Genomic DNA, 19,824 nt, shown 5'->3' on the forward strand with positions numbered 1-19,824 from the left:
GTAAATGAAAGACCCACAAGTTCCAATTATTCAAGAGTGGATGGGAACATCTCACTGCCGAATCAAACCCTCTCTGAGATCATCTCTCTTTTCTACTCCAAGTCTCCAAGGGCCTCTCAACCCAAGACATGGTGGCTTTGTCCGGAGGCCACACGATTGGCTTCTCCGGCTTCAACGAGTTCACGTCCAGGATCTACACCATCAGTAAAACTCCCGACACGGACCCGACCGTGGACCCGAGCTTCGCAGGAGCCTATGCGTCACTTGCCCGTCGAGAGACCTCAACTCCAGAGGTTTTACAGTCAATGATGTCACATCGCTGTTCCGGTTCGACAAGGCAATGGTCGGGTCTGTGTCGGAAGTTTTGCTGAAGTTGCAGATCCTAGACGAGGGAGTAATAAGGCTCACTTTCAAGATGCATGCGTCGCAATTCTAATGTCCCGGTTCAAGCATCAATTATTCGCTCAATCAATTTTTTGATCATGGCTTATATACTACTAGAATCAAAATGTTCGTTCTCAGATCTACATAAATGGGTAAATATTGTTATCTATTTTTCTTAAAATCGAGCTCATTTCGATTATTCAAAGGAATAAACCTCCCGACGCGTCCCCGGCAGCAAGTAAAGGATCAAAATAATAGGATAGGGACCTCTATTGGCTTTAAACGGAGGCATAACAACTCCAACAGCTCACACCATGTGAAAGAATTAGCAATTGCGATGAACAAAAAGGAGAGGACCGTCTTGCTATGAGATTCATAACTACCTGCACCTCGACGAGGCAGCAGTGGAAGAAGATGCGAAGAGCCCCAACGTCGCGGAAGATTCTAGAAGCTCAAAACATGCCGATCACTACAACAAGACTTGCCCTAACGTGGAGAAGATAATCCGGGACGTGGGGGGTCTCGGAAGGCTCTAGAAGCTCAAAACACGCCGGCCCCACGTTCGCGGAATATTTTCTCCACGTCCGGGCAAGCCTTGTCGTAGTGATCGGAGCTGAGGTCCGCTGCATCACGCGCTCCCGTGGCCGCAAGCAGAACCGAGGCCAGGAGAGCAAGAAGAAGAGGGAGTTCATGCTCATTACCTTTGCTTTGCAACAATGAAACTTAAGGTGACGACCCCCTTTTATGTTGTGGCATGGCAGTGTAGAGAGCTGATGGGCGCTAGTTAATGACCATTTCCCAAAAAATACCAAAGACCCATGTGATTAATACTTGTGTATTAATATGGTTTAATTGTTTCTACCTCCTCCAAAAATGTAGGAAAGGTCCTAAAATGGAGATGGGATCAGAGGGTAATCAGGAATTAGAGATGCATCGTTGGACGGTTGCCACAAAATAGGCTGACAGCCTCTTGCTGAGGACCGGCGGAGGTCACCGGTCTTGGGTGAGGGCTTGCGGCCCTAGCAGGCCACTGGACTACGGTTGGGGTGAGGGTAGCAAGCCCTTGGCCAGGGCTGGTGGCCAGTAGGAGGCTGGTGGCCAGTAGGAGGCTGCCGGCCCAAACCCTACAAAAAAGAAAAGAAATAAAAAGGCAGAAAAATTACTATAGGAATAATTAAGAAATTCAAAAATATTAAAGTATTATTACAATTTTGGCACGTTAGAGCTAGCTGACCAAATGAATTGCATTGGCACAATTACAAAAAGTTTAGGACTGAATTGGCCAAAGAAAAGGTTAGGATCGAATTGGTATAAGTACAATAGGTTTATGACTTTTTTGATAATTTTTCCTGCATATATGTGTCTAATTCTAGAAAACTTGGAAGATACTTAATATGTAGATGCGTGAGATTTAATGTGCAGAAGGTGCTATGCCTGCCGAAACCATAGTTATTCTGTAAAGTCTGAAAGTTGAAAATTAAGCTATGATCAGAAGTTTTTAACTTATTTAAATGTCAAATTTGTTTTGTTCACATGAAATATACCACTCTTACTTAATTTTCATGTAACTAAATAATTTGCGTAGAAGTAAGAGCTGCTACAAGCTATTGTATTTTTGCTCATAGTTCTTCTACATGATATCCCCTGCTTATAATCATCGAACCTGGGACATTGCAATGCTTGCTTTTTATGTCTTGTTCTAAACTCACATTATTTTGGCATAATAATCAAGTCTCTTTCACATTCCACGCACTCAAAACTCTAATTCATTTGAAGTGTGAAAAAGTATGTGAATTGAAATTTGGAGATTGTTTTGTCATCATACAGAGGGGATATAATGTTGATAAGTTTTCAATAATTTGATGATGATAAAATAATTATAGTTTAATGACGCATTTATTGGTTGTGTAAAATCGGATTGTAGATGCACGGACGAATATGGAAAATGGAGTTTGGAACAACAATGTTTGAAGGCTGGTAATGCTTTGCTTTGGTGTATGATAATGGAGTTTATTATCAATCGAGAAGATTCACTGTCGGTGAGGTTATACAACATTATACCTGCCTAACGAATCACAACATCGACATTTTCATAGTTTACGAATTTTGTCATGTACTTGAAAATTCCTCGATTTCGAAAATTGATCTTACGAAGATTGAACTAAAAATACATTTTTTCTCGAGCTCAATGAACGGAATAGGCATAAAATTTGTGGGAAATGAGAGCTTATGGGATCCCAAAACTATAGATTGAGCGCTCTAGTTAGTACGTGGGGCACGCAATTCGATCTTTTGTGATAGGTGCAGAGGAGGAATGGGTGCTCGACCGTGAATATTCGGGAAAAGAAATTAATCCTAAAAATTACCAAAAAGGGAAAGCGTAAATGGTCATAATGACAAGATGTTAATGAAAACAAAAATTGTAATGATACTTGAAGATGAACAGATAGTAGACGTAAAGGGCGTCCAAAGTTGCATGGATCCTTGAAGAAGGCGAACAAACCGTAGAATGTAGGATTGCTAAGCCTTAGATGGATAAGTAGAAAGTGAACAATTTGGAGATCAGACTGTAGATGGTGAATAGTCATTCCAACATGAAACGTGCAAAGATCGGACGGATCACGTGCAAAAGTAGCTTATACTATTATGAATCGAGAGGATTAGCATAAACAACATATTAAGACTTTTTTCCGGTTCATCAACTTTCGATTTCGTCTTGGGTTACTTCACCACCACATCAACTATCATAAAAAATTGTAATGTGATGTCGTGTTAGCGTCGACATAACCAGCAACGTATGTATCGCAACATTACCATTTTGTAGGTCAAATTTCGATATTGATCTTTGAAAGGTCAAACTAAAAACTTGGCCTTTAATAAATTTTAGTTTTCTTGAAGTCAATCAAGAGAATAGTCAAAAGCTGTGGGAAGGTCAGCTTATAGGATAAGTAGAAAGTGAACAACTTGGAGATTAGACTGTAGATGTTGAATAGTCATTCCAACCTGAAGCGTGCAAAGATTGGATGGATCACGTGCAAAAATAGCTCCTCCTACTATAAATCGAGAATATTAGCCTAAATAACGTGTTGGGCTAGTTAATGACATTTCCAAATATACCAAGATCAATGTGATTATTATTTGCGTATTAATATGGCTTAATTAGTCGCCCATTTGTTATATTAAATTCAAATTCCTCCAAAAATGTAGGAAAGGTCCCAAAATGGAGATGAGATCAGAGGGTAATTAGGAATTAGAGATGCTTCATTGGACGATTCACACAAAATAGGCTATAGCATAGCACGTGTAATGGGAAATGGAGTATTCAATTGTCAAGTAACTAATAGTAACCATGATCTTCATCTAAAAGTAAACATGTAAACCAAATGGCATGAAATTATTATTAGAGCTTGTACATCCATGAAACAACTCCAAGATACATGCTGAGTGTAATAACATCTTTCAATATACAGTCGTGTACTCTTGTTTGTTTGCATCCTCCATCTACCACCATCGATTTGGATAGTTGATCGAATCTTCAAATTGTAACTATCCAATTAATGGCAATGAAGATAGGTTATGTACGGAAGGAAGCACACAAATTATGTATCATATGAAATCTCATTTTATTGGTGCCAATGTAGTTTTAAACCTTTTATTGGTGTCAATTTAGCAATATCCGGCCAAAATTAGCCGGAATGACCGAATTGGCTATAAGTCAAAAGATTTAAGACTAAACAGGCACCAATAAAAGGTTTATGATTTTTCTGACACTTTTCCCAATACCTGTAGAGGGCGAACAAACCGTAAAATGTGGGATCACTAAAGCATGGATAAGTAGAAAAAAACTCTAAGATAATATTATAGAAGGTGAATGGTCATTCCAACATGAGGTGTGCAAAAAAGTCATTCCAATATGAAGCGTGCAAAAATTGAGCAGATCACGTGCAACAATAGCTCCTATTATAAATCGAGAAGATTAGTCTAAACAACATGTAAGGCCTTCAAATTTTCAATTTCATCTCGAGTTACTTCACCACCATATCAGCCATCACAAAAATTTGTAATTTGATGTCATGTTGGTGTCGAAATAGCCAACAACGTGTTGTATCACAACACTATCATTTTTTAGGTCAAATTTCGAAATTGATCTTTGGAAGGTCGAACCAAAAACTTTGCCTTTTATAAATTTAATTTTTCTTGAGGTCAATCAAGAGAATAGTCAAGAATTGTGGGAAGGAGAGTTGGTAGGATCCGAAAGTGAACTTTTTACAACTATGAATCACATATTAGCAAATTCAGGTACACTTCTTAAGCTTGCGAGGAAAAGTTGAGAAAAGTTGTACCGGAAGATGGAATTTTATTCATAACAATCAAAACCATGATAACAACATGGGCTCAAAGTTACGTAATTTCCATCTAAATTAAGCAATAACAACGATTGGATCCGTCTTCATTTGTCTTGCAAAACCCGCTCTTGTTAGTCCCCATTATTTTGATGCAAGTCTCGTTGCAGTCCGGGAAGTTTGAACACGGCCCTCTGTCATAATACCTTATGGATACCACCTTGACATCTCTCGCAATTGATGTTTCTGAGATGCTCCAGAATTCAAGAAATTTCAGCAACCAATGTAAGGCATAACAAATATTATACGGACATTCGATCGGAACGATAAACGCGTCCTTCGAGCTTTCCGGTCTCGAGCATGGTCTAAACTGAAACAGAAATGAACTCGATAGAGATGAAACAGAAGCTAATACCTGCGAAGCAGAGAGAGATGAGGCAAAGAACGCCGACGAACAAACAAACTCTTCCTGGAGCCATTTTGATGACCTTCTTTGCTCACTTCTCTTTAGGTTTTTGATGGCATGATGGGTTGTGGAAAATTAACCATAATACCAACCTAAATATAAAAGCAATTCGAGCACCACCATAATAGCAACCCTACGTACATGGAAATTGATGCATGAATCTCTAGAGTTCATATTCTTGTATGGCTATCAATGACCATATATGAATTACTAGAGTCCATCCTATGGCAAAATGACGGAGAATTCTTTTCGGCGAATGTGATTATTTCCATATGTATGCGGTCTATTTGGATAAATTTTCATGTCATTTGGAAAGTTTCACCTTGGTTCCTGAAAATGGAGTGCTTCGGCTATGGAAAGAATCTTGCCATCGGGATGATTGTCAATTAACCAAGATATCTCTTGTGATTGAATATTTTGCGAAGATAATCTTGAAGATTAGATAGTCAATCAAGATGTTCTCAAATAAGAATCCACACCATGTCACGAGCTGTTAAGGATGAGATAAAACATCTCGAAATAATGATCTTGAAATGAGTGACAAGAACGTCGTCACTGGTGGTACAGATGTTTTGCTTATATCCACCAATCGCAGTACTTTGTTGAGATTCAGTGTATGCCCTGCTGATATCCAGCCTTCGCCGTGTTGATAGTCATGTAGTGCGTTGTTGATATTCATGCAATACGTTGATACTTTAACAACGATAGTGACGTAGATTCCGTAGACATAGAGCTTTGATACTTCCAAGCCTATATGAATTCTCTCTCATAGACTTGTTTATCTATGTACTTCTAGTCATCAAGAATCATTTCTCTGATCATATCAAGGGTCCTTTCAATGTGCATATTAACCGAAGCATAAACATTTCTTGTATTTATCAACACCGATATAAATCTTGGATAGTTTTTGTCAACTTTCAAAATATAGCGAAGATTAAAGTAATTTTTTAAGACAAACCACTTATTATGCATATGTATGGAACAATTAATGTAGCGAAGATTAAAGTATTTTCTCAATTAGTTATTTAACAAGTAACTTTATTTACTTACCAATAAATTTCTTCAATAGACAAAAGCCATCTGGAAAATGCTTTCCAGGATGTTAGGAGTCTTGGAGCTAACTTACCTTTTTCATTATGGATCATCATTATGGATCACAAGACCCGTAATGATCGTTTTAGTTTGAACACCAAGAGAAAACAATCATGGCACAAGAAGTCAATGTGGAACATCCCGGGCGTGGATGGATGTGGCCTACAACCCATTATTGCACAAAAATATAACAGCCAATTTTACAGAGTGTTTTAAAAATAATATAGTAGTAATATTGACAAGCTTGATAAAAATATCTAAATATATGAAACATATTCAAGCATCCTGCAACACTTTGTAAACAAATCCCATTATTTCAAGCATTATTTGTCGTGCCACAAAATAGCAAACTAAGGGAGAATACACCTCAGTACAGCTCGTGGATCATGGCCATGTGACTAGATTACAGTTCAAAGACCTTGTCCAATAGAGCTTCTAACCATATTGGCTACATTCCTCCATCCTTTAGATTAGTCACAAATTACATAGCTTGAAGAAAAAATCATTTTTGCCTAGAAAGGTACGGTGCTACTGGAGCACTGAGCCAATATACATGATGTCTTAGGTCGTGCGCTCGTGTCAACACCATAAGGAATGATGATAATCATTGATGCTTGATTATTGACCTAGGTGCGTTTCAAACGACCCTGTGTTGTACACAGTGGGCATTCCGATTTTTGGGATGGATCCATGGAATCAGTGGATGGTTCTCGGATCCCATTTTGTGGAAATAATATTTAGTGGGCGATTCTTAATTCCAAGGTGAGAACCGCCTACCTTGAAACCGATCACCCTTATTGTGTATTGCATCATCCTCTTCTCCACGATCCACAAAGTGTCGAAATGCTCGTGAAGATTATACTTACTTTTGAAGGAAGGTAAGGACATCTCCAACAGGGTTGGGGGGAAAGAAGTTGAAAAAGAGAGAAGAAGATGCGAAATCATGATTTTGAAAACGATGATGTCAAGGAGAAAGAGAAGGGGGTGTCCCTAGATGAGGCCGCAAGCCCCCGCAGGCCCCACCCTACCTTTGAATGCACTTCTCAAATCATGGATAGTATTCAATTATCAATTGAGCCAGTCCTTCCAAATTCGTCTAGACAAAATTCTATTCTGAGTCTTACTTAGGGCGCATTTATTTGAGTGACAAATTTTTTCCGCGAATTAATTTTCTGGATTTTCACGCATCTATTTTGATGAAGACGGTTAGTTAACCTAAAATCATTTATGGTTTAAAGAGAATATACATGCTTAAAGTTCGAAAAACGATTTCCCATTAAGCATTTTCTTTTATCATAAAAGTTTCCTTTAAATAAACACACTCTTAAATATCAAGTTTTCATTTCGTCTGTCTTTACAAAATGAAAAGAAAAGTTGAAAGAGGATTTTAATCTTGAATTTTCAAGATTTCATGAAAATCCATATATCATTGTCTGATTAGTTTTTATGATTTACGGCCAACTAATCAGTAAAACGGCCATTTAAAAGTTAATAAGATAGTTAGAGGTTCATTCATAAAAAGTCTCATGTTTTTATAACCAAATCTTCCCAATTTTACAGAATTTGAGTTCATAATTTTAGAATAGACAAACATAAATATTTTTACATTAGCAATAACAAATTAGGTTTACTTGGCGAGTACCTTACAATTATATTCTAATGGCCTCATTTTGCGGATTAAGGCACGTGTGGCAATACTTTTGCTCTAGAAATTAACTAGTAGAAAAAGTCGATTTTTCTACTTACGGAGAGAAGTCATTTTTTTTTTTTTACTTCTTTAAGTAGCTTCAAAACTACTTCTGAAGCAAAAAAAAAAAAAAAATTGCTATAGAAGTAGCAAAATGAAATTGCGTAACCCAAGGGATTTATGCTTCAAAAGCACTTCTAAAAAAGAAATTCTACTCCAGAAGTGTTGTCATGTGCGCCCTTAGATGAAGCAAGTAATTTCCCATATACTAGAATGTTGGTTGACCAAGTTGGTGTGGACTTTGGCTCCATAGTATAAAAGCTATTTTTCTAGATTAAGAAATTTCTTAAATTAATAAAACTGAAATATATAAAAAATGATTTTCTGATATGTATATGTATATGTATATGTATATGTATATGTATATGTATATAGGCATTTAGTATTTCAGGTACATTAATATAGTTAATTATTTCATAGAACGTTTACTATGGAATGTTGGAAGCGATTTAAAAAAAATTATATAGAAAAAGAGAGAGGTATAATAAGAAAGAAAATAAGTACATAAAAATGAAATAGGCGAGAGAACCGAAGCATTTCGGAATCATGATGGTGAATAATGATGGATTCTTTCTCACTATATTCGTCATTTGCTTACTCATCTACCTTGTCAATGCTGTTGAAATTTGTTTACATTTCTTATCATAGTTGAACCCCGTGGTTCTAGAATGTTGCAACGAGCTCCTTTGCTAAAGTTATCGCCATTTGTGTGTTTGTGGTTTCTTAAGCAGTGAACCGCAAACGATGCCTACCATCTTCCTATGTGTATTTTCAAGTTCATTTACGCAGATGCGCAACAAACCAAATAATTAACATGATAAGGTATAACAAATATCTAACTTTATTGCTATGGTTCACAAAATAATGAATAGGATATAGCAAAATTCATGAATTTCCTATTCTATCATATCCAATCATATCCCGACTAAACATCCGGACAATCGGTCAAGTAGATTGACCATTTCAACGGCCCCCCTCCATGAGAATTTTATCTCCATCATGGGCAATCTCTTAAAAGTTGCTTGAAGCTGCTGTAGCCGCGAGGTGGTTGTCAAACGGAAAAATTACCAAAAGAAGTTCTAAATTTATTGTAATTGGGCCAATTTAGTCCTAAATCTTTTTTTTTTTTTCGATTCGAGTTCTAAACATTTTACATTTGTGCCAATTCAATCCATTCGGCTAATTTTGATCGTCCGACGACGACATGGACGTCGGCCATCTATCGAAATAACATTTTTAATTTTTGAATGTAAAAGGTTTAGAATTGAATTGGCACAATTACAATAGGTTTATGATTTTTTTTTAGTAATTTTCCTGTTGTCAAGCACCTTGTAATAGCTGAGATTGACAAGTTTGGCTTTTCATCGATCTGTACCTTGATCCTCTCGTAAGATGAATGCTAGTTTTCCATTAAGAAGTATCAATCCATTATTTTTAACTGATATTCAAAAACTCATGTCAAGGCCAGTGCCCGCTTTGACAAAAAAAAAACCATCATTTGGCATTCAACATTTGCGCGAACACTTGTCGAGGGATGGTTGCCAAGGTTTGACTGTCACCGAGATCAGGCCAGATATGGAGGGTCAATGCTAAGATCAGAGGCTCATTGATGGTAACTGAGACATGTGCGACGCCGGCCAAGGGTCGCACGACGCTCTTGCTCAATTCCCAGCCCTAATCGATGGAACAAAGCGAGCCCCAGTGGAGCGTGGCCGAGCTCCGGACTCGATGCTGGTCGTCCTCGTTAGATGCGACTCGCCGACTCTAACTGGTTCAGTGCTCTTGTTATTTATTTTTAACGCTTTAAACCTAAAGTGCTTTTTGCATTTCTCCAAAATCTTTTCCCCAACCGTCGATTTCGATCTTTGCCACGCACAAAGACACAGCTTCGACCTGAGCTGCGCATCCCACATAATTTCATCAAAAAAACATCGGAACTTTCGGTCAAATGTCTTGAAAATCCCTAAAGCCAGTCCCTTTCTTTATCCAACAGCCCATGTGTCAATGGACCACAGCGACTGTGCAGCCTTGAGCGTACCGTTCGCGGTGACTTTATCAAACACCCCCGTCGGGAAAATGCCACTCCTCAGCCCTGTTCGGAATTTGAATCCTCCATCCCTCCCCCTGAACAGAAAAAGAGACGTTACAAATCCCCTCTCCCTTTTCTAAAATAATTGCAATTGTAATTTCTCTCTCTCTCTCTCTCTTCCATTAAATGCTTTTGAACAGAGCAAGAAGAACCCTCAAACATCTCTTCTTCACAGCAACAGAGCAGAGCATTCACTTCTCTGGCTCTCTTTCTTGGGTCCAACCCAGAGATCTATCTCTCTTCCCCTTCCCGATATCTTCACGGCTTCCACATTTACTTCCCCAGCAGATGAACGCCCCCTGCCCAGAAATCAGCTGATCTCGCCGCCCCATCGCAGGTGGGAAAATCGGTGAGTTTTTTTTTGCCTCCTTTTCTTGGCTTCTGGGTCTGTCATCATCGCAATGGAGTGTGCGGATTTCTGGGTCCTCCTCCTTTTGTTGTTTTGGTGATCGTCCGGTGCTTTTTCGGGTTTGATCAAGTCCTCCGCTTGTGATTCTTGACTCGATTTTTCTTGGAGATGGGTATTTCGCTGCTCCCTTTTGAGCTCATTGTTATTCTGGGTGTCTATTCGGTGATCGTCTCTTTCGACGGCGATCTCTGTTTTGCTTCGCGTCTGATTTGAGTATCTGTTTGCTGATTCTTGGCTTGATTTGCTTGGAGAGGGATGCTGCGTTGCCTTTTCTTCCGTTTGAGCTTATTGTGCTTCTTGTTTCGGTATTTCGCTGAACTTTCAGTTGGGCAATTTGTGAAAGTGGGAAAAAGAAGTGAAAATTCGAATGGTGACTTTCATACTGTAATGATTAGCCTACTGGAAGTTCCGATCTTGTGCATTGATGTTTCGTCTGTCTCGTGCAAGCTCTGAATTTGAGTTCTGCAGCTACAAGTTTAGTGGCTTACAGGCACAAAAAAACCAAAATAATAATATGATCCTTCTTCTGTGGAGTCTGAGTGTTGTCACTTATCAGGTGAATATTCATAGGAGTACGTGAAAGTTATATCTCGGAATGTCGGTGTCAGATTTTTGGTTAGTTCATTAGTCTATTACATTTACATCAACACTCTAACTGCTATATTTTGTGATCTATGCTGATTACCGAGGCTTTTACTTGATGTTTGAGTGTTGTTCCCCTTTAGCCGATCAATTTACTGGGAAGGGCCTTTTGGCTGTTAAATAAAATGGCATAGCATAGTGAACTCAAGAGTACCGTCTCGTATAATGCCTTGTTCATTCCATAGGTTGGTGTTACGTTGCCTCATGATTGACATAATCTCTAGAGGTTCTCATATTTATTGCACATCAACATATCATGCTGACTAATGACATTAAAACTGCATTTTGATTGAAGAAAAGAGCAGCATTTGTTTCGATCATACCATCGATGGAACTTGGTAGTCCATAGAAATTTCACTTCAAGATTCTTTTGCAGTCTTGATCCATGAAAATGGGTATCGATAAAGATGGTTCAAAAGGTGGAGGATATGTAGGAGGTTTCTTTCAGCTCTTTGACTGGAAAGCAAAATCTCGTAAGAAATTATTCTCAAGCAGGTCCGAGCTGCCAGGTACAGGTTTGCTCCTTTGTGCAGATATTGGGAATTAGGATATTTGTGCATTTGTCTAGTCATAGTTCCTAGTTGTGTTCTCATATCTCGTTGCTGATCGCAAATTCGCTTTTTACTGTCTCTTTACACAGAGCACAACACTAAGCAGGGAAAGAGAAGGGAAGGAAATTTGCCTATGACACGCGTCTTCCTGGTAAGATACACAGCTTTGACATCATCATATTCCGTCTAGTTACTTGATTTGTGATACGATATAAAACTCATATATTTTAATGTCAATTGTTTTTGCAGGTAGATGAGGATGAAACTGGTATGGTGTCTAGTGCCAAAGGGTACAGTGACTATAGTTGTGCTTCATCAGTTACTGATGACGAAGGATATGGAAGCAAGGCTCCTAATGTTGTAGCCAGGCTTATGGGATTAGACTCGATGCCAACTAATTCTTTAGAACCATACTCCTCCCCATTTTTTGACACTCAATCTCTCCGTGATTCCCAACGTTACGGGAGAAATCTTGACTATCCTCCTAACTACCAGATGATGTATTCTGAAAATGTAGCGAACAAAATAGAGGGTCCTGTCCGGAGTAATGTGGAGTCGAAGCCGCCTCAGAGTCAGAGGATTGTGAATAGGCCGATCGAGAAGTTCCAGACAGAAGTTTTGCCGCCAAAATCAGCTAAATCTATACCAATTACCCAGCACAGGCTTTTGTCTCCTATCAAAAGCCCTGGATTCGTTCCAAGCAGGGATGCTGCTCACATAATGGAAGCCGCCGCCAAAATTCTTGAGCCAGGGCCTCAATCAATTAGAGGCAAGACAACGCCCATTTTTGGTTCCTCTGAACCCAGCACTCAATTAACCATGAAGACTAGAATGCCAATGCTTGATTCCTCTTCAGGTTATATGAAGAATAGGCATGCCAAAGAGAATGAAGAGATTGCGAAAAAAATATCTCTGATAGACCGGTCCTCAGTACCGCTTAAAGTGCGAGATCTGAAAGAGAAAGTCGATGTTTCTCAGAGAACATTCACACATGTTGAAATTCCTCAAAGGCCAGTTGAGTCAAATGCTGCCAGGTTTCTCAAAGGACATTCTCTCAACAAAAGCTGGAATGGAATAGACACGTCTTCTTACCGAGGTCCTCCTGACAAAGAAGAAGCTTCTTCCAGTTCTAAGAGTAAAGGAAAGTCCGTTTCACTTGCGATCCAAGCAAAAGTCAATGTTCAACGCAGAGAACGGTTATCTTCAGTTGACAGAAGTCTAGCCCGCCAGCAGGAACTCAGCGATAATAAGTTAAGCCAGCCCTTCCGAAGCCAACCACGTACACAGAAGAATTCCCAGAAGAAATCTCCTCTGCATGGCCCTTCTGGAATTCTAAGGCAGAATAATCAGAAACAGAATTGCTTATCAGATAAAGAAAGGCTTCCCACAAAGTCCTCCATGCAGAATTTGCAAGGTAAAAGAGCGTCATCAGGAGATGCGTCATCAGGGGATTCTTCTGGACGGCAAAAGACAGCTTGTAAGTTGGTTGGAAGCTCCAAAGCTGGATCAAGGAAGTTGGATGTACTCAGCAGCGAAAAGGACAATTCACAGTCTAATACAAAGTACTTCCCAAGGAAAAAAAGGTCAATAGATGGGGAAGTTCATTTTGAAAAAACTCGTGCAGTACATGATTTGACCATAGACAAAAACAGGAAGGCAGTCCAATCACATCCAACTTCACATTTGCCCTCTAACTGGGCTGAGGATTGTAGAAAGAATGGCATGGATGTCATTTCTTTTACTTTCACGGCGCCATTGGCACGATCTATGGGGGGCTCCGAGTCCTCAGGCCAGAGTAAACAGAAAAACTCAGATTTTCTGGGTGGGAGGATCTTCTCCCAGTCAGACAGCATGAAATCAGCTCCTCAGAGTTATAACATGGTAGGCAGTGATGCTCTGAGCAAACTTCTGGAGCAGAAGTTACGGGAACTTTCTTTCGAGGTTGGGTCATCTTCACAAGATTCTGCCGTTGTAGATTCACCTTCTAGTTCGCCATTGACATTTCAAGATTCAGCACCCACACACAATTCAGTTTGCTCAACACTGAGGTCATGTGACAAGATTGACCAAGCTGTGCTGTTTAGCAGTAGATTAAGCAGTGAGTACCGGAATGATCTTTTTGCCGCTAATCAACTCCCATGCAGATTTAACCACGATTTCCAGGTACATGCTTTTTTCTTCACTATTTCCTATAGTGGGAAGCATATTCAGAATTCTCTGAAAATGCAACTCCTAAGTAAATCATATTTAAAGGGTTCATAGGTGTAATTTATACATCTTTTGTCAGTACCTGGATGATTGGCATATATCACTATTTAATTTTAAGAAGATGACCCGCAGCAATTCAATTGCAGTTATTTGCTTCATTTATAGGACTATAATCTGATATGTCTTGATAGAGAGTACTCGCTGAACTATCTGTGGAATACTTTTGAATCAATAACAAGGTATATATCAACGGCAAATACAACCTTGTTTTAATTGATGGACGAGAAGAATGCTTCTGGTTGTTTTTCAAAGTAGAGACTCATTAGCTCGAACAAAAGAGAAAAAAGTAGAGACATCCCTTATGAAAAAGGCCACAGGCCAGGGTGTCGTATGGGTGTTTTTTGGTTGTGTTGGCAATCTGGATCTGCACCTAATATATTTTTGAACATTTCGGATTAGTTGATGTGCCAAAATCCATCTGTATGGCAATTCTCGGTGGCATTTGTTACCTCTGGTACTAACCAACATATACTGTAATAATATTTTCAGGGAGTTGTTGAGAAAGAGGACCTTGCCACAAAAGCCAAACAATTACTTGACTACAGGCATCCTAGTCCCGTATCTGTTCTTGAACCATCTTTCTCTGCTGAAAGTTGCTTCTCTTCTGACAGCATGGATAGTACTAATATGGAAGGTAGTAAAATCTCATCCTAATGATCGACTTACCTTACATTGTGTTTCTCCACTTACAAATTATAAATAACATGAATCAAATGGCATTTAATATCAGGGACCAAGCAGCCATCTTCTCAAGCCGCAGAAATTCTAGGGCTGAGCTTTTCCAGAAAATCACATTTAATAGAAGCTGATATGGACTTATCGGATTCGGCTTCTTCCCTGCCAACGGGAAGAACAGTTATGAGGAGGCATGCAACCGCTGAAATCTCTACAGATCTTTTAGCTTCAAATGATTGGGAACTAGAATATGTGAAGGAGATTCTGTGTAATGTAGAGTTGATGTTTAGAGACTTCGCTTTGGGTCGAGCGCGTGAGATCATAAACCCGCATCTCTTTGAACAGTTGGAAACTCGGAAGGGCTTTATGGACAGTGATGATCCCACTGATTCTAGGCTAATGAGAAAGGTACTGTTTGATTGTGTCAGCGAATGTATGGATTCAAGATGTAGGCGTTGTGTGGGTGGTGGATGCAGAAAATGGTCTAAAGGCTTGGCGATGGTGAGGAATGAACGGCTAGCTGAAGATCTGTGTAAAGAGATTCTAAGTTGGAGAGGCTCAGGGGACTCTATGGTGGATGATCTTGTGGACAAGGACATGAGCGGTCCGAATGGGAAATGGCGGGACTTTGAAGCTGAGGCTTTCGTTATTGGGCTAGAGATTGAGGGTGATATACTCGGTTCCTTGATAGACGAAGCAATCGCCGATGTTCTGCAATGAGGCATAGGGCTTATTATCTTTGAGTTGATTCTCCCCCTGTTAATACTGGCAATGAGCTTGTGTTTTTGACAACTTCCGGGGAATCCTGTTCATGGCACTGCTATAGTTCACCCTCGAAGAGATGGAAGCCAGCCACTAAGAAAGAACCTCCACATTCTATGGCCACCATTCAGCTCGGAGTTTTATCTGACTTGTTATTGGTTCACATGAAAGGAACCCTTCGATGGCAAAAGTGTGAGGTTGTCTGGTTTGATGCTCCAGCTTTATCATACACAAGCCATCCCTTGTACGCCTTCACCATGATGTTCTGTAGTTAGAACTGTTTTTGTGACGGACTATTTTCCTGGAAATTATTGCCTGTTTGAGCGTCTTGCTTCAGCTATATAAAAGAGGACACCCGATCTTACTTTGGTTCATATTCTTTATGTGGTGTTTGCACAATGGTTCAAGTAGGATCTCTTGGAGTGACGAGGCAAATCACTGCTGCAACACAAGCGCTAGGAATAGAGACTAAAAGAAGAATGACACACGATTAAGGTCTCAAAGAGGAAATAGATGCGTGGTTGGATTTAGTCATTCCCATTACGTTTCAGAACCAGCATTACTATTGCAACCGTTGCCGCTCGGTTTTGCGAACTTACATGTCACTTTGTTTCGCAATTAAGCTCCATTGAACGTGCCTTAAAGATAAACTCATTAGTGTTGGCAAAGGGGAATACTAGAACCATACAATTTCAAGCACTTAAAATCATTTCTTCTGCATAAGGAGATTGCAACTTCATTTCCTATAGGCATCATCCTAATCTGGAATAGAAAGATGGAAGAGGAGAATATATTATCAGTTTCATTTGACAAGTAACACGTTAGGGATCAGATGAAGCGACTTTCGGAGTGATCTCTTAGCGATTTTCCAAATGGTTGCGGTGATGAACCTCATTAACATTCTTGATGAGGTCACATAAGTGGCTCACGTTTCATCCTACGATATTATCGCTGGCATTTTCTGCTTCACCGTTGCCGCTGTCCCATAACCAGGACAACATTTTATCTTCATTGTCCCACTGATTATCGCGGCAACCGACTCCGCCTGCCCAATCCCAATCGAACCATCCATCGAGCCCCGAGTCATTATTGTACTTATTGTTGTTCATCGACGAAGAGGAGACATTCCAGTCCCCAGTACTGCTCTCGGCATTCGATTTCGAGCTCCAGATGCTGCTCTCTGTCTCCTCTGTCACCGGTATCAACTTCTCTATCACCGCAACCTCGTTCTTACTCTCCTCACAGCGACCCGCCACCCCATTCTTGCCCTCCGACTTCAGGTCACCAACATCCTCAATCTGCAGCATACAATCAAGTCTCATTATTTCGCTGTCCAACCACCCACATGGTCCTGACAACAGCCCCTTCGTCTCCACCGCTACTTCATTATTGAGCCCGGCGACCGTGTCGATACGAGAGCCATGAACAACATCCTTGTTGCTCTCATGGACTGCTGTTTTCTTGTTTGGGACCCATGAGGGCTCTGAGCTCATGATTTGGCTCACTCCAACTTGCCCTTTAATGGGTGCTTGTGCTTCCTCGCCTTTCTCATCTTTATGGGCAGTACTGTGGTTGGGCCTCTCCAGTGACATTGATGTGAAGCTTCTCTTTCTCATGCTTGACCTACTTGTCCTTCCTCCCTTCTTGCCTGTGCCAGCTATCTTGACGGCATTCATGGGGGCAGGTAACGGGGGCTTGATCCTCGATGACGTCGATGCCCGCACGACGCTGTAAATTTTCCGGCTCAAATGGGAGTTCCAGTAGTTCTTGATCTCATTATCGGTCCGCCCCGGCAAGTGCCCCGCTATTAGAGACCACCTACATACATCATCAACCGGAATTGGTGTTGAAGATAACAACAAGCATACCAAGATGGTGAAATAAAAATCTTACTCTCCAAGATTCATTAGCATTCAAATTTAAAGGCATAAGAATGAGAAGATCTGAACTGGGAATCTCCATTGATGAAGATAAATGAAAATTGTCTTTCACGTGAGAGAAGAAACAACCTTGCATTCATTATCGAGTTGTGCGTCATATTAAGCCGTATTCATGAACACAAAGGTTTGGCCGCTCTTAGAGGAATGGAGTGAAGTCCCACGATATTGCAATTACTCAACCTCAGTAGACAATATAGCTTTTTTGCTGGGAAAATCGTCCAAAAAGCCTAAACGTATTGCACTTTTGCCATATCAATATTAAACCTTTTAATAGTGCCAATTGTATCCTAAAACTTTTTCCCCTTTTATCAATTGAATCCATTCAGCCAATTTGGGCCAGAAACCACTGACATGGACGCCGGCCGTCTAGGATAGCGGGCGATGACGTGGATAATTTTAAATAATATTTTAATAATTTTTCATTTTTTATCCTTCTCTTTCCCTTCTTTACTTTTTTTAATTATTATTTTTTTCTCTTTTTTCCTTTTTTCCTCCATGGGGCCTCGTCGATGACCAATGGAGGTCGGCAACCTCAGGCAAGGCCCGATGATGGCCAACGGAGGGAAAAAGGAAAAAGAAAGAAAAAAAGAGAAAAGAGAAAAAATTAATAAAAAGCTTGAAAAAAAAAAATCTTAAATGCTATTCAAATTTGTCCACGTCAACGTCGCAAGTGATTGACAAAAAAAAAAGCACGTTGGAGGTGCCACGTAGTACGGCTGCCATCCACGTCGGCGATTTTCGATCAAAAGTGGCCGGATAGACTCAATTGACAAAACGTAAAAATGTTTAGGACTCAATTGGCACAATTGAAAATTTTAAGACTGAATTGACAAAAAGTGCAATATGTTTAGCATTTTTTGGACAATTTTCCCTATTTTTTGGGGGGCTAATCTGGTGACTAAGGCCAAGGAACACACACTAATCTATGCCCATGTCAAAAGGTGAAAAGAAGCTCTCAAGAATAAGCTCAAGTTCCATCTAACTAGAAATGCCATTTAAATATAAACTATAACTTAAGTCGTGTAGATCATAAGATAATTTTCACCTCTAGGGATCGCCAAAATTGGCTATCATGATATGGTTATGAGCATGAAAGGCGGCTTTACCTAAATCAAGTTCATGCCAAGATTGTTCTTGAAGTGTTTACCTGATTTTTAGGCCCAAAAAACAACAGCACTTTGAACCTGATGTTGTGGTCCTAATTGAACATCTATAATTTTACAGGTGGGGCGAGATAAGATAAAAGTCAAACTACTCTACAGGGAGCAACCCTAAAAAAACTGAAAAAAAAAAAAAAAAACAGAAAGAGGAAGAAGATGTTTAAAGGGAAAGTTGCATAATATAGGCCTAAAAGGAAGTGAATGGCTGAAGGCCAAAAACATGATTTGGAGATCACTTTTTACGGAAAAAAATAGACGTGCGCATCCGACTCAATTCCATTTGGGAATCGAATTGAATCGCATCGATTAGTTCTGGGTGATTCCCGCAGAAATCTGTCAGGTTTCACGGTTCCTAGGGGGGAATTGCACCGAATCGGCCCAGAATATGTACGGCTATTGAAACTTGAAGAAGGCTTGAAAAGGAACGAAAAAAGCACGTAATTAGCTTTTGCCGCTCAACTAACTTCATTATTAGGAATCCCATCCAAGTACCTAATGTTGCAATACCCTGTTTTTAACGAAAATGAATAGATGTTCTTCGCCCCCTTCTCAGAAAATGCAGCTTCAACAGTTCAACAACACAACATCTTCTTGAACATAAAAAGCTGAAGTAGCAGAACTATGGTAATTAGTTGAATTCACCATATAAATTCATTGGATTTGGTCCCATGAACTCCATGAGACCCCCTGGAATCAAGAACGAATGAAGAGAGATGGTAGCCAGGAATGCTCACCTATTACCCAAAGTGCCATGCAGCTGCACAATGAGTCTTTGTTCTTCAGCTGTGATGTTCCCCCTTTTCAAGTCAGACCTCAAGTAATTTATCCATCTCAGTCTGCAACTCTTGCCACACCTCAATAAACCTAATTTACAATGTTTTTGCGCAAATGCCACACAACGAATGAATCAAAGTATGGCAATGTTCGTAAGCTTGAGCTATCATGAATCGACCGTGTGTGAACGGCGTACGATAATTCAATCGAGAACTTGGAAACAGCATAGACCCTTTAACCATCTCAACAGATAACACTGTACCTGCATTCTTGGGGAGAGATCTCCAAGAGCCTTCACCATGGGCTTGAATGTAGTTGGTCAAGATTTCATCTTCTTCAGCTGTCCATCTCCCCTTCTTCAACCCCACTTTCTCACAACATGGAGCTCTTCCCATCTCTCTCTCTTTATGGGTGAGTGTAATATTTTGGTGCTCTTTAAAGTTGGCTAAATGTGAGCAATTCACAGAGAGAGAGAGAGAGACGCAAGGTGGTAAAGCCAAAATGAATACATTAATGAAGCCG

At 39.9% G+C, this 19,824-nt stretch overlaps 2 protein-coding genes across 3 annotated transcripts; one reads left to right on the plus strand and one right to left on the minus strand.

Moving 5' to 3' along the window:
• The first annotated feature begins 10,249 nt into the window (after positions 1-10,249).
• On the plus strand, positions 10,250-15,809 carry LOC115739287. Its single transcript, XM_030672295.2, has 6 exons — positions 10,250-10,470; positions 11,549-11,681; positions 11,813-11,874; positions 11,973-13,886; positions 14,481-14,625; positions 14,722-15,809. The coding sequence occupies exons 2-6, from the start codon at positions 11,558-11,560 to the stop codon at positions 15,384-15,386; spliced, it is 2,910 nt and encodes a 969-aa protein (XP_030528155.1). The 5' UTR covers positions 10,250-10,470; positions 11,549-11,557; the 3' UTR covers positions 15,387-15,809.
• Positions 15,810-16,037: 228 nt separating this feature from the next.
• Positions 16,038-19,824, minus strand: LOC115739293 (transcription factor MYB111). Of its 2 annotated transcripts, XR_004015210.2 has the most exons (4): positions 19,565-19,824; positions 19,263-19,392; positions 16,299-17,246; positions 16,038-16,205 (listed from the first exon to the last, which is right to left on the minus strand). XR_004015210.2 is itself a non-coding variant. In XM_030672302.2 (3 exons), exons 1-3 carry the CDS (start codon positions 19,695-19,697, stop codon positions 16,361-16,363), a joined length of 1,149 nt encoding a protein of 382 aa, XP_030528162.1. In that variant the 5' UTR covers positions 19,698-19,824; the 3' UTR covers positions 16,038-16,360. The 2 variants fall into 2 exon arrangements, 1 of the variants encoding a protein (XP_030528162.1); XM_030672302.2 differs by having other exon boundaries at positions 16,038-17,246.

The sequence above is a fragment of the Rhodamnia argentea genome, chromosome 10 (genome assembly GCF_020921035.1).
Source record: "Rhodamnia argentea isolate NSW1041297 chromosome 10, ASM2092103v1, whole genome shotgun sequence".
NCBI lineage: Eukaryota > Viridiplantae > Streptophyta > Magnoliopsida > Myrtales > Myrtaceae > Rhodamnia > Rhodamnia argentea.

Coding starts and splice junctions, on each gene's coding strand:
- LOC115739293 (XM_030672302.2), bottom strand. CDS start 19,697: ATGGGAAGAGCTCCATGTTGTGAGAAAGTGGGGTTGAAGAAGGGGAGA. Junction 19,393..19,564: donor ATCTCTCCCCAAGAATGCAG/GTACAGTGTTAT, acceptor ATTGTAAATTAG/GTTTATTGAGGTGTGGCAAG. Junction 17,247..19,262: donor CATGGCACTTTGGGTAATAG/GTGAGCATTCCT, acceptor TGATGTATGTAG/GTGGTCTCTAATAGCGGGGC.
- LOC115739287 (XM_030672295.2), top strand. CDS start 11,558: ATGAAAATGGGTATCGATAAAGATGGTTCAAAAGGTGGAGGATATGTA. Junction 13,887..14,480: donor GATTTAACCACGATTTCCAG/GTACATGCTTTT, acceptor TAATATTTTCAG/GGAGTTGTTGAGAAAGAGGA. Junction 14,626..14,721: donor GGATAGTACTAATATGGAAG/GTAGTAAAATCT, acceptor ATTTAATATCAG/GGACCAAGCAGCCATCTTCT.